General features: G+C 38.8%; 1 protein-coding gene across 1 annotated transcript in view; it reads left to right on the plus strand.

Annotated features, from left to right (window-relative positions):
* The first annotated feature begins 5,273 nt into the window (after nt 1-5,273).
* The window catches only part of MICU3 (Mitochondrial calcium uptake 3), a 34,268-nt gene continuing 24,177 nt past the window's right edge, over nt 5,274-15,364 (plus strand). Inside the window, exons 1-5 of the mRNA XM_080268431.1 lie at nt 5,274-5,495; nt 7,672-7,813; nt 12,448-12,558; nt 12,920-12,967; nt 15,112-15,194. Coding sequence (XP_080124557.1) covers nt 5,274-5,495; nt 7,672-7,813; nt 12,448-12,558; nt 12,920-12,967; nt 15,112-15,194 — 606 coding nt within the window. The remainder of the gene's footprint in view (nt 5,496-7,671; nt 7,814-12,447; nt 12,559-12,919; nt 12,968-15,111; nt 15,195-15,364) is intronic.

The raw sequence follows: 15,364 nt of genomic DNA on the forward strand, positions 1-15,364 counted from the left end.
TGTGTGTGTGTGTGTGTGTGTTTATTGTTGCTTTTCCCGTTTTTTTTAACAAACAGCAAAACTTCTCGTACTGATGTGTTTATTGAAGTCTATTATCCTGTATATCTTACCCCTTCGTCATATATATATATAAAAAAAAAGCTTTTTTAACCTAAACAAAATAGTCTGATAGTCATAAGAATAAAGAAAACACACACACACACACACACACACACACACACACACACACACACACACACACACGGGCAGGCAGGCAGAGAGAGAGAGAGAGAGAGAGAGAGAGAGAGAGGGGCGGGGTACCAGATACAAGGAGTGACGCTGCCAGAGTGTGGAGTGCTGGCCGTGTACATGGAGCCTCTGGTGTGTGTTCAGCCTATTATTTGATGGTATCTCATGTTTACTTTGGTTCCCCCCACGAATTACATTTATAAAGAAACCTAACTAAACTCTCTTCACTTTAACTCTAGTTCTTTCACCTTAACTTGGCCCAGATTTTCGTCCTTTTGTAGCTTTTTTCACGACTAGGAGAATAAGACAATGCTACGGCTCTACATCCTTTCCCTAGCGCTTCTTCGTGACTAGTATCATATTCCAGTGTTTATCTGTTGTTACAATCGGTATTCGAGATGTAGAGAGAGCAATTTTAGGCCAAGTTAGGATAAACAGGGTACTGGCGCAAAATTGTCATCTTGCCATCTTCACTGCTGTGCTGTGAAGAGAGATTATCACTAAAATATAATGCTAGTAACGAAGAAGTGCAATGAGAAGGATGCAGAGCCGTAGTATCATTATTTTCTGCCAATGAAGTGCGTGAAATAAGCTACAACAATACGAAAACTTGGCCAAGATAAGGTGAAAGAACTTCAGGTGTAAATATGCCATCTCACCATCTTCACCGGTGCCTGTGACAAAATAATAACCTTTAACTATGATGCTAGTCACGAAGAAGTGCTTTGAAAAGGATATAGAGTCTGTAATCTTCATGTTTGGCCTACTGAGCTCAGACCTAGAGAATTTTGTCATACGCGGTTCATTAACAACTGAACTAAATCTCTGTTTGTATTAATGTAAAAATGGATGTGAGTGAATGTTAGTAGTGTGGGTTTATCTAGATGATGATGATGATGATGATGATGTGTGTGTGTGTGTGTGTGTGTGTGTGTGTGTGTGTGTGTGTGTGTGTGTGTGTGTGTGTGCTCATCTTTTTAGCATGGCCGGATCTATTCTCACTGGACCGGAACTGTTCTCACGGCGGCCGTAAGAAGAGTTCGGGCCTTGAAATAGCGATACAGGGCCATCGAATTTAACCAAATTTGGTGGAGGTTTTGCTGGGTAGTCGATGGTGAACCTGACAATCTTTCAGAACAATAGTTTAAAGATGAAGGACACAGGGCAAGGTCAACAGTGAGCTTGCCTTGTAATCTCAAAATGAACGGAGCTTGAATTTGTGTCTCTGTTACCTCGTTTCTATTTTCTTCTTAGAGGGAACAGTCTCGTGGGCTCCTGGCCTTTGGTTCCTTCTTTCTTACAAAAAAAAAAAAAACAGTCGTAACCTACTATGCTCAAACTTTGCAAGATTTGTCGTAAGCGGTTGGTCGAAACTTCCAGGAAATCTTAATAAAATCGAAGAGAAATTATTTTGCTGTTTTTTTCCAGCGTTTTAATTCAGCTTAAGGAATATTTTTTGCTCTAGAGGAATTAGATTTAGCCTTCGTTTACCCCTTCACTACGAGATGTTTCCCCAACTGATGATGACGATGCTAATAATAATAATAATAATAATAATAATAATAGTGATGGTAGTAGTAATGGTAGTAACAACAATGATAATAATAATAATAATAATAATAATAATAATAATAATAATAATAATAATACGGAGGTACTAAGAATAAGTCATAAAATACCCCACCGCATTCAACGATAAGAGGAAAAAAAAAAAAAAAAAAAAAAAATCAAATAAAACTTGGCGAGTATCCTCCGTAGATTTGCAAAGGCTACTTAAATGAGAGGATTCGTAGCCCCATTTTCGTGGCTATTTATTTTGCTTATTGCACCTAATATCCTTGAATGCTCTTTTTGCCACTATAGTTTCAATATATTTTCCATCAGTAACGTAAAGTAAAGGAGGATGCTGAGGTGTGATATGCAGAATAAACAGGTAAGGAAGAGATGTTAGGGTATCTGTCGTCTGAGGAGGAGTGAGAGATATGGAAGGAGAGACACGGTGCTGGCAGAGGACTGTCGGAGAAGTTTTATTATTATCATTATTATTATTATTATTATTATTATTATTATTATTATTATCATTATCATATTATTATTATTATTATTATTATTATTATCATTATTATTATTATTATTATTATTATTACTATTACTATTATCATTACTAGGCTACTACTACTACTACTACTACTACTACTACTACTACATTGCTGTAGATACACTAAAATACTTTAGCCAGACTAGCACTAGACAATACTTACCCAGATGAGAGAAGTTCTGACAGCCATAGGATTAAAAGCACTCCCAATAAACCTCTTTCGGAGCTTGGGATATCACGTTTGTCATTATATTTCAATCATTACAGACTCATTGCTCTTTTGGAAACTTCAGTAAACCCCATGGACTCTCTTTATTTCTATCAGCAAAACTTGTTTAAAAATTGCAAGGATAATTTCATCTTTTCATATCAGAAGTTGAAGACCTGCAGACTCCTTACGTTTTTTTTTTTTTTTCCATCAGTGTGACTTTACCCGTGTGCTTACTTTCATCGTGAAGTGTGTGTGTGTGTGTGTGTGTGTGTGTGTGTGTGTGTGTGTGTGTGTGTGTGTGTGTGTGTGTGTGTGTGTGTGTGTGTGTATCACTAATTTTTGGCGATCCTAAATGAAACGCCTGCTGTTATCAGTTATGGTTAGCCTGCATCCCACACGACAGAGTGCGGTCAGCAGCCATATAGGAAGGCGAGACATGTCCCATCTTCGTTTATGCACTTCAAAAACTCTCGTCACAAAGTGGGAGTGTGTATTCCACTTTGAAATCTAAGGTCTAAACATATGGACATTAGTTTCACCAGACAGGTTATAGCATCGTGATCAATAATTTGTTCTTGCATAATCGAACAGTTTCTTATATTGGATGAATCTCACTCACAATTGGGGATAGTTACACGGGCATCAGGACTAGCCATAATTAGAAGGTTCTGCGAAATCCTTATATTTTTGTTGTGGATTCCGGTTTTCCGTGGACCCTGGGCAAAGAACCCCTAGCTTACGTTAGGCACAAGCAAGACGAATTTGTTTATGCAGGAGAATTCCAAACAGGCAAAGCTTTAATTAATGGCCTCCCCCAGTAGTGTTTACCTGAGGAATGTGGGCGAGATAAGGACGAACACGGCCCCTCATTTGATTGCCGCAGCGGTGTTGACATCTGAGGGACCTTGATGCACAAATACACTCAAGATCGGCTTCTTGTGGTAACCAACATTTTTTTTTTTTTTTTTTTGCCAGAGGGCCAAAGAAGGGAGGGTGCAGTATCATCCCACGTATCTTGCTCCTCCCTCACAAAAAAAAAAAAAAGAAGAAGAAAGAGAGAATGAAAGAAAGAGAAGAAAAAAAAAAGAAAACTGCTCACGAGGGGACACCAAGAAACCAAATCATTGTTACGAAGAGACTGACTATACTGTAGGTACCTCACATGACAAGAAAGTGAGAGAGGGCAGATTGTCCCCATGTCTCTTGTTCCTCTTTGTAACGAGAGAGAAATTATCTCAGTTTCTTAATCTCTGCTCTGGTTCCTGCGTCCGAAATGTCCTCTCCCTGGCTATCAGAAATTAAGTGATAAGAGGAAACACAACACTTTTCTCACCGGGATGTGTAGGTACAAACTGGGGCTACCAAACAAGTTCAATTCAACTCTGCCTTTGCTTGCTTGAATATTTCTCACAGAGTTGCTCGCGGTACTAGTGCTGGAGACGGACACATTCATATGATAGGACCGATATTGACTAAGTGGTGGAACTGCCAGGTTATACAAATACCCCTGATCCCTCCTACTCCCCGAAAGGAGGATGGTGGACTGCAGGAAGAAGACAACGTCTGCATGCAGTCCACTGAGTCCCCGTTTCAGATGAACCTGGAGGTACAGTCAGATAAACTACTTTGCCAATTATTAGCTGAAAATAGAGTCGTCTGCTTTTCGTCATAGGAAGCTTCCTATCACTTCTTCCTCGGTGATTTCATAACTATCATAACAGAGAATGTTTATGTCACATATGAAAAAAAAAATCGCTACGGATGAGGTGCTACGAAGCATTCATGCCGAGCAAGTACGACATCTTGCTCGCTCTCTAATCTGACAGCTTTCTCATTGTATAATCAGCTTTGATTAATATTCTCGTTCTCATAAAAGATTTCGTAACACCTCTTCTCAACCAATTTATCATACCTGTTACGTCTTATTGTTAGAGATGCAAGCCATGTCGATATAAGAAAAGCATACAAGTAATGAGCAAACTGGAAATTAAGGTCCACTATACAACATACTTACTAAAGAAGTGGCACCAAGTCATCCATCCCTAATCATTCGAGCATCAGTGGTAGCAGAATCCCATGGTGTTCAGGTGGTTAAATGGGTTGATATATTAGGAAAAGGGTGATCAAAGCAGACAAGGGAATGGTGGTCGAAGTAAAGGAAATACGCCCTGGGAAGATTTAATGCAAAGCTTTCTTCAGCAACGAGATGGAAGGAAAGTAAGCATGCATAGCTTTTTTTAATCAAGGCATCTTTTGACGTCTGTGTGTGCTGAATGGTGTTGTGTGAAAGGAGAGGTAGATATGACCGGAAGTTACGGACCAGCAGAGATTCACTCTATCACAGAATAGCTGTCAGCCCTTTTGATGATATTTTGACATTGAAAAGAGAGAAGAAAAGGAAGTTCGATAAGTAAAAAGAAAGTGTAAACTCGTGTGTAGGTGGTGTTCCAGCCTGATGGCCTTTTCTACCTTGATGCTTGAATTTCATCATATAACTGAGTTTGAATTTGGCGGTACTTGACAAGTTGTTGCGGCGATACACTATCTCGTATCCCAAATAGTTGAAGGTGATCATACTCATTACTTGTAATCGCTATTCGGAGGAATTAATTTTATTGCTGTGATATATAGGAAATAATATTTCTTACTGCATTATTATGAAGCATCCACGACTGGTCCCAGGCTGAGAATAATCCGTCTCTTATATCATCAGCTGATCGATTCACAACAACAAATATGGCGGCCACAGTGAGACGATGTGTTACGAATGCCCTCTTGGGTAGACGATTTGCTCAGCGAACGAGAACTTTTAGCACCAGTGCTTTCCACAGTGATATTAAGAAAGCTTCCAAATTGTGTATTTATGGAACTGCTGCAGCAACTTCCCTCTACCTGGGACTAAAATGGCTGGAGAAATCTGCTGTTGTTCAGGCAGCCAGCAAGCCTTCTCGTCGTCCGGTATGTACTTTTTATTTTGTCCAGGAAAAATGATGGGTTTGTGTGTGAAAATTGGTACCTTAAGTGTTATATATCCTTGTAGTGCCCAGAATGTGGCAGTATCTATATCAATCTATTGCCAGACGCCTTAATCCCGTAAGTGGTGGCAGTGTCCAGTTTGCCTTGTATGTTGACGATTATGTTACAATTGCCCCACCCCCTCCACGATCCACCACTAATGTTACAACATTTCCAGGGAGTTAGTAATTTGATAACAATAATCACTAGGTCATATGATATGTATTGTCTTGATTTTGCCATGTTTTCTCTCTCTAACAGCATCCATTAATAGGCTGCTGTATGTAGGACACATGTTTTCAGCATTGCAGATTCACTCTCCTCCAAGTTACCACAGGTTGGGTTACTTTTATGATTCACCTCAATCACAGACTTTATTCACGATTAGCGAGTGTTGAGTTAGATTTTACTTTTTATCTTTAAGTCTAGAGATAAAAGCTGTCATCCTGGATCTGCAGTGCTCAAAAGATTGAAACAGTTTCATTTCTTCCTGGATTGCTCTCATCATCATATTTCATTTTAACATATGTGTGAAGATTGTTGGGACATACTACAAGCTAAAGACACTAACAGTGAATCAGCCTAGAAAGAAAGAAAAATAAAAATAAGGTAAGAACAGGTGGAACACCGAAAAGAGCTTGTCAGTCTTTAGTTTGGGGCATTTGGTACCATAAAATTACAATGAGTATATTAAACTTTGGTGGAACTGTTCCTCCTTAACATTTTTTTTATATGTATGATAGAGTTCAGGGTTACTGAGGGAGAAGTTTTGCAGTGACATTGATGAATTATTGTATTGTTATTGGTAAATAGCTTTGAACTGTTTAATAAAAGAAGGCATATATCAGGTATTAACTGGATGGAATAATACAGAAAATAAAGATGTGGAGAGGTGAAAGAGAAGGTTGTGTGTTGAGAACAAGATCTTTAATTGGCAGTTTCTTATTTTACCATGTATATACTTGATATTAAGTAGCTATGCTACAGTGTATATAAAAATGTGATTTAGAATGAAGACCCTACAATTGTCAGTGCTAGAAAATGCAAACCTTCATTGTCAGTTGTGGTATCTGCTGGCTGTTTCCCTAAATATCACCAGTTGGGGATCAGATTTTATTTATGTCTGATCCAGAATTATGATCTATCTATCTATCTATTGCCAGACGCCTCAATCCCGTTTGGGGTGGCCACAAACAAATCGCCTCCAAGTTGCCCTGTCCCCCGCCATTTCACTGCCCTGCTCCCAACTCACACCCCCCTCTCTCATATACCTCTCCACCCCATCCCTCCATCTCATCCTCGGCCTCCCCCTCCCTCTTCCCCCCTCCACCTCACTCACATACACTCTCTTCGTCAGTCTTTCACCCTCCATCCTCTCCACATGGCCAAACCACCTCAGTGTGTTCCTCTTAACGCTTCCTATCACATCTACATCCACACCACAACGCTTCTTTATATCCTCATTCGTCAGCCTGTCTCTCCATGTGACTCCACAGGCTCCTCTTAAATAACTCATTTCCACTGCTCTCACTCTTGACTTGTGTCCTTCCAACAACGTCCAAGCTTCACTTCCATACGTTAGAGTTGGTATCACAATACTGTCATGTAGCAACTTTTTCACTTCCATGCTCACTTCCTTGTTTCTTATCACTGCTTTCAAAGAACCAGCAACCTTTCTTCCCTGCTGTACCCTTTCAAGCACTTCACCCTCCAAACCTCCATCCTTACTCATCACACTACCCAAGTACTTAAACGTACCGGTACTCACATTTTCCAATTCCTCCCCATCCAACCTCGCTGTACATTCACTGACTTCACCTCTCTCAAAGACTTATGATACATTACTATTTCCCCAGCCATATAAATGGGCATATATAATTACAGATAAGCAAGGACATAATTGGCAGGTCATTAAGTGTGGTATATAAGCACAGGTGACCTTCCCATTTTCTGGTTAAGAAATATAGAAAACAAATTATCTAGGTGGTGTATGTGAGATTTAGTGAAGTGAAAATATGATGTTCTTAGCCATAATACAGTATTGCAGCATAATGCACTTGATATTTTTGTGTCCAATATTTGTGTACATTTATGTGAGATAGCTAAGTTTGCATTTCAGATTGATGACCAGTCCCTACGTGGGTTGAAGCTGAATCACCGTGAACGTAGATTTATCAAGTTTGCATCTGCAGAGTACCAGGGACAACTGTACATGACTCCACAGGACTTCATAGAATCTGTCACTGACTCAGAGCCACGTCGTAAGTAATGTAGCTACAGTAGCTTTTTTTCATTTGTTATTTCAGTACAAGTATATACTGGTAGCTTTTTTTTTTTTTTTTTTTTATGACAACACTTCCAGGCATTTTGGCATGAATTGCATCATATATGACTGCCTGTCAGAGATGATCTCTGACTGGATTTGTGGCAAAAACTCTAAAAATTGTTCCACAGGAAAAGTTTCAAGGCATTTGCATCAAATTTTAGAGTGTTGTACCAACGCTTATTTGTTTTAAACCAGTAGATGAAATTACTTAAATCTCCATTCTTTTGCACAGAGTCATAGGAGATACTTCAGCAGTGGCCCAGCTTACAGGCTGTTAGTTTTTTTTTTCTTCTTCTTCTTCTCCAGATATTCTCCCGTAGCATGGACTTCGTTGTTTCCAGAGAACTACCCTGCCACTTCATTTTTATTTTGAATCTTCAAGCAGATACTGAATACTATACTACCATCACATGAGCCTCTTCAGCCCTTGTTCTACTTGTGGAGTTGATCTTGCTCTTCTACAGGCACAGACCTCACAACCAGACACACAGTCATTGTTCTTCATTGTCTGTGCCTTCTGACCTAGGACTGTCTTTGGTACAAGTCTACATTTCTTGCTGCCAGTGGACACATATTCCTCTTGAACTGCTGCTTTGGTTTTGTGACCGAAATAATTTATTGCATTTATGGAAATATACCCATCATCCCGTCTTTTGTTGCTTCATAGTGGCCCAGAGCTAGAACATTCATTTGTGACATTAAAGGTGAGGGTGACCAGCCTCACTTCACCCTGAGTGGAATTATGTGGGAAATACAGCCAAGCCACCCCACTGATTGGAATGCTGTAACCCTCAAGGCCCCAGGCATCATTTGGTTATATGGTTACCATCTAGCACAGTAAAGAGTTTCCTGGGTTACAATAAACTTTTGGCTTGTCACTCATTTTAGAATCACCTGAATGCAGCATTACATCGAGTAAGTGGATGCTGGGTGCCTCCACCTGCTACTGATGAAATACAGTGGCTGTATAGCTACAGCTGTAAAAAAAAGTATGAAAGGAACAAAACAAAAGGGGAAAAAATAGGTAAAGTACCATACACTGACAACTTTCAGCTGAAGATGGCCAGGGTACTTCTGTTTTCCTCTTCCAACCTTTTTTTTTTCTCTCTCTCTCTCTCTCTCTAAGATGTGACAGAAGTATGTAATATTCTATTACTTCTCAGTTATATTGGCATTTTGTCAACTTCAAATTTTTCTGTTATAATGAGTATATTGGCATTTTATTAACTTCAGATTTTTCTGTCATACTGAGAGAAACCCCTAGCAGTCAGAGTTACAGTAAAATTGTCTTGAGGAACATACTGCTCTTACTCTAGCTATCTACTTTTTTTTATCAACCTAAGGATTATCCACTTGAGTAGCTAAAGTACCCTGTATGCAGATAACTGTAATAGTTTCAACTGACTAAAGAATAATATTACAGTTGATGAAAGCTGAAGTACCCTAATAGTAACAGAAAAATTAAAAGTTGTAGTAATAGAAATCCAGTAAGAGGCCCCATGTCTGGTTGAGTTTTCATGCACTCTCATTGCCCATCTTCATGCACTACATCTTGGGGCAGTAACATCTCAGCATTGACTCTCCAGTGTTGCTACAAAAGTGCACTTTACATTCATCCCCTTGCATCAGCCTTCTTTCAGATATATTTGCAAACTTTACAGTAGCTATTCCTGAGACCAAACTTAAATACATGCAGTTATACAGGATCTGTCGTGTACACTTCATCCAATGTGAAAATTTGCAGGCATAGCCTAGGTGGTATGAAGGCAACTGAAGTAAATCTGGTCTTATTTACAGAATTTACCATCACAGACATGTAGCAAGTAAAGGCACCCATTTCATTAGACCCTCCCTAGAGAAGTTATATTCCTCCTTTCCTCATCTCACTGATTGAAGCCACACACACTAATTGTGGTGACAACACCAACATTCATTAATGAGGCCATACCTTGTATATGAACTCTCCACTCCACACCCAAGTGGAGTCAAGCACTTGCTTAGTTGGGCAGATGAGACATTAATGACAAAGGGGGAAGGTCTTTATGTCTGGTGAAGACCATAGTATAATTGGAGACAAGAAGCATTGCTCCCTCTCCTTAGCTGTCTGAGTCTAGGATGATTCCTTCAATCTTCATTTCTAATTCCTGCATGATATTAAAAGTGGCTTGAAATTCACCCTCTAGGATACCTTCAAATTTACCCACTACGAGTGAAGAATGTTTTTTTTTTTTTTTTTAATTTCTGGAGTAGTATCTAACTAATTTTTCCTCCAGGTTAACAATTTACCTTTTGTATTTCTCATTACTTAACCTCTGCGCTTATTTTTTACGCACATTACAGTATAAAGTTACTGTTGTTATGACCTCAGGCTTAGCTGGATGTGAACTTGATGGGCTGCAGGAATCTGGCCACTTCCACAAGGCAGAACCGGAGTTTTATTGTAGAGGTTTTAGTGAAGGTTTGTCTGTACTCTGAGTGCGTGATGCTTAATGTGAGCAAGTTTGTTGGTGTGCAGGGGGGCTGCTTTTCATTGGAATCAGAGTGAATTGTTTCTTAGTATATATATACTGTAAGGTATATATTTTTTTTGTGTTGGTACTGAAGTATAGAAGGGAGATGATCACATGTTACTCAGGCTAGGTTAAGTCATGTATCTCTGGAAAGGGCAGTTTCTGGGTGATGAATGTCTGGCTTGGGTTCATGGAAGATGCTCTTTGACTAAAGGCTTGGGTGACTCTGTGTGTGTGTGTGTGTGTGTGTGTGTGTGTGTGTGTACTTCTGTTTATCAAAGTGTTTGCTTGGGGAGGAGATGTTTTTGAAGTATTCAGTGTAGTATGGAGAGCCTGTTGATCTTTTGTTTGTGATGGGGAGAGGGTTGTAGCATTTGGGTTAATTATTATAAGGATGGGATGGCTTGTGTTGAAGCAGTGGTCTTTGTTCATCCTGTTAATATTTGCAAGACTTCATTTTGTGTACTTTGCAGCTTTTCCATGTTTGTGGCTGCTGAGGTACAAACCAAGCTGGGGCTTCTGTAATTATTTGTATAGTCTGTTTTCAGTGATTCCCTCTTTAATGCAAAGATAGTGTCTGAGTTTTAAAACATCGTGGTTATGAGAGTCCTTTGTGTTGTGTTTTGAGAAAAATTTTGGTGTGTCCAAAGTAAGTCTGAGATTGGATGGAACACAGTTGACTTAATTGACAGTTGGACTCATTTGTTTCTAGTAAGCATGCACTGGAAGATCAAAGACCATAATGGTTATGTTGTCATGACACAGATATGCTGTTGACAGAAGTGCTTGCTGGAAGTCAGCCCAAAACCTTTCCAAGTTTATTATATACTGTCAGAGTCTACCAGCAACATCAGTGCTTGTGGACTTACATACAGGAAGTCTTGTTATAGCTATAATAACTTTTTTTTTTTTTCTATTTTTGGTAGATATTAAGTCCATAGTAATGTATTTTGAAATGCCTCTTTATGTTCTATTGCTTCCTGTAAAGGTGATATCCCAGTTACCCCTCAATTCACAGTACCATCTGAATGTAAAAAGTTAGACTGTATTAAAGCATATCCTTTACATGTATTGAGGACTGCTTGTATTTAGTGTTGCTGTGAAAATCTTTCAAGCAGAATGATGTTAAACTAGTAGACCAGACATTTGAGAAAATTGTATGCATTGCTGCATCATTTCTCAGTATTCTCTTCAGTGCAGTGGCATAAATTTTATAGTATTATTTTTCTCAAAACAGTTTTATTCAACTTAGGATCGTGTACTGAGTGGCCTGTTGAAAACTGTATCTTACCCATTTGTTTGAAAGGTCTTTCCTGAGCAGCATGATATCTGTGGGACACAAAAATATATAAAAAATCATCAAAGAGAAGTGGTTATGTTACTGTGATATGAAATTTTTTGCTTATGTACAGTGTAAATACAAATATTTTTGAGGGAGGGGGCATTAATAGTTTGTTTTCTTAAAATATAGTTTGTTTCATAATCTTGGTTTAAGAATTAAATACAAACTGACAAAGTATAAACAGTGTCTTAATTTTCAGGTCTTTTAGACAGTTGGCATATATTTTATATCCTCTTCACATCATTCAAATGTCAGAAATTGCATGGAACTTTCATTTGAATCTGTACATTCCTAGAATTTGCAAGCAGTATTTTTGTACATAAAAGATACATATGGTACAGTGTGGCATTTATTTACCCTTAGGTCTATTGCGTTATTGTTTTGTATGAACATTTTAGGCAGACAAACATGAAGGTAGGTAGAGAGGCAGGCAGGCAAGTAGGCAGACATCAACATCTGAGAAATTGAGAACAGATGGTGCAAATAACAGTTGCAGAGTTGTGTAGATGCATATATGAACCACCCAGTTTACATATTGTAGTACCGGTACCTTTATTTATGAATGAACTCCTTTTTCCATCAAATTGGTAAATGAATTAATATTTTTTACTTTAACTATGGTACTGTTTTACAAATTAACTGATTTAAGAGATAATTGTCTTGACTTTTGCTCTAATACAGACTGTTTTTTTAATACATGGTTCTTTTGATCTACAGCAAGGATGAAACGGCGTGTGCTAGCAGAACGGGACTTAGACCAGTTTGTGCAGGAGACTCCACCTTTGTCCAAGGGTTCACCAGACATGTTCAGGACAATATATGACAAGGGTGAGACTTGGTGTCCTGTATAGTCACTTGTACTTGTATAGTGCTGGGATAACATCCCAAGTAGGATATCTTTCAGCGATATGGCAAACTTCTGTAACAGTGGCATACAGCAGTTCTGTTTGAACCATTCCTCATTGGTCTGGCTCATGTACAGATTTTTAAAGTATTATTATGCCTAATACTTCTGCTGTTTACAGTACTGAATAGTATTTAAAATTCTTTCAGTTCCTATTTATAAGTTTATTTAATTTGCATGGTTAAGAAGAATGTACAGTAACTTGCTTTGTCATAAAAAAAAGAAAACAGTGAAATAAGTATTTTTATAAGCATAGTATGATACAGTAATAAAGTTTCTCCTTAGGCATCATATCCTACACGGAGTACCTGTTCCTGCTTTCAATTCTAACAAGTAAGTGATTTTGAAATTTTATGTACAGTAGTTAAATCCCAGTAGAGTAACTTGATAGCTAAAGGGATGAAATAACTACTTGAATTAGATGACATGATTTGGGGGCAATTCATACAATCTACAGAAATTGAGACAAGAGGAGACTTTCAGAATGGTGATATAGCCTTCCTTAACCCCTTTGCCATCAGAAATTGTTTTATTTTATTTATTATTATTATTTTTTCTATTTCTTAAGGTTCCAGCATTCAGTACTCTGGTAGTAGCCTGATGAAAACCTTGCCACTGGATTCAAGGGGTAAATAAGGGTGGGTAGTGATGTGAAAACTTTGACCTAAAGGAAGTGATGAAATGGAAATGACATGGGTGAGGAAGTTCAGTAAGAGTGAGAACAGTGAAGTAATGTGTACAGTATACTTGGAGGGGACTGAAAAATGAGTAAGGATTTGATGAATTGTAAATCAAAAGAGTGAGATTTTGTGGATGAACTTCTTCACTACAGTGACATAGTTGTGTGTCAGTTGTGTATGTCATTCTTTCTTGAACCCGATAATTTTATTTAATTCAAGAGTATTCAAGTAGTGAATGGGTGAGTGAAAGCTATACTGGTGCCAGTACATAACTTTGCCAGGGCAAAAAGTGCATCCTTAGGTCAGTAATGAAATCATCAAGAGGCCAAAATAAAATATAATATATGTTATTATGTTAAAGGGTTTCCTTCCATCCTCTTCTGTCTTCCTTTCCTTCTTTCTTTCCTTGTCCTTCTGCCTACTGGTAACTTTACGCTCCCTCTTCTGTCTTTCTTTCCTTCATATTTTCTTCTTCCTTCTGCCTGTGGGTGATTCTACACTGAGTGACAAGCCAAATGGTTTCCAGTACACCAGGAAACCATTTACTACGCTGGGTGGTAACCATATAACCAAATTTTGGCACCTGGTGGTTTAGTGGGTAATTATTGCGCCCCAATCGGATTGAGCCGGTGAGGGTTTCTGTCCAAGGGGTGGTTGGGGTTGATTGCTCATGTAATGCCACTCAGGGATGAGTGAGGCTGGTCACTCTCATCTTAAATGTCGAGACCAACCTCCTAGCCCCAGGCTCCTATGCTTCTCATGGGGCAATGTAGGATTGGATGATGGATGGATGGATATTAAAGGGTTTATGTGAATTTCTTGAGAATAGTGTATTGTGAAAGAAGTTGATGAAAGACCATAATCATGTGAGCTGAGGAAGCTTTCTAGCATCTGTGGCTACAGTGATTTAATATGCCTGTTGCATATTGTTATTCTCTTGCAGTATTGTATTAGTTAGGCTACAGTACTGTTTTTAATAGTGACATAAATTACAGGAAAGCATTCAAGAGATTGCTGTACAGTATTGATTAATTCATTTTTAAAGGCTCCAACATGCTTGCATGTGTCGGCCATGGTCACCTAATGGCGACTGTCCATGCCGCACAATCTCTGGAAGCTTCCCTATTGAGTCCCTTATCCCTGATGTCACACTCAGTCACTTCATACCAGGTCTTTTCCAGTCTGCCTCTCACAGCCTTACCACTAACGTTAACACTTCTCGCTTTCTGCACCCAATTATCATCCCCCATCCTCTCCACATGCCCAGACCATTCCAATCTACCTCTCCTCATCACAACACTAATACACTACAGTCCCATCCTGCCTCTCAACTCTCCCATCATAAACCTACCTCCCCCCCGGGCCTTGCACTCATTGCTGATAAAAAAAAAAAAAAAAAAAAAAAGTAAGTAGCAGATGGTAGGGAGCATTGTAAATGAGTTTCAAATCCATATGGGGGCGATATAGTTGGTCAGGACCCTCCCCTCAGCTTTTTGGGGGCAGTATTTTTCCCTGCAACAGGTAACGGTATACGGAATTGTTAAATGAAAAATTTGATTGGTAAATATATGAAAATTCCCACTTGTATGGATTTTGCCATTTTGATGATTCTTTTATTCTGTGTTTGTAAAATAAATTATATGAAATTATGGTGTTTATACTGTTTTTTATTAATGCCATTGATTTCAAGGTATGATTGTCATCATTTATTTAAAAAAAAAAAAAAGAATTAACATGCTGAGTCTACGCTTTTAAACCGATGAAAAGATGGTCCTGAGAGCTCATATATCCTTACAGAACCTCAGACTGGGTTCCGGATCGCCTTTAACATGTTTGACACTGATGGCAATGAGCGCGTAGACAAGCAAGAGTTTCTGGTGGTGAGTATTGTTTTTAGCTGCATAGTTTTCTCGTCATGGATCTGTCACCTTGCATTAGTCTGCAGATCCTTCTGCTATGCTGTGTTAACTTGTTCTCGGGGTGTGATGTGATGTAGAATCACAGCAAACAGTTCCTCAGATTGGAACATACAACTCCTGATGAAAATATC

The sequence above is a fragment of the Coenobita brevimanus genome, chromosome 28 (assembly GCF_032717465.1).
Source record: "Coenobita brevimanus isolate Jiangsu-jjx chromosome 28, ASM3271746v2, whole genome shotgun sequence".
In the NCBI taxonomy this organism is placed as follows: Eukaryota; Metazoa; Arthropoda; class Malacostraca; order Decapoda; family Coenobitidae; genus Coenobita; species Coenobita brevimanus.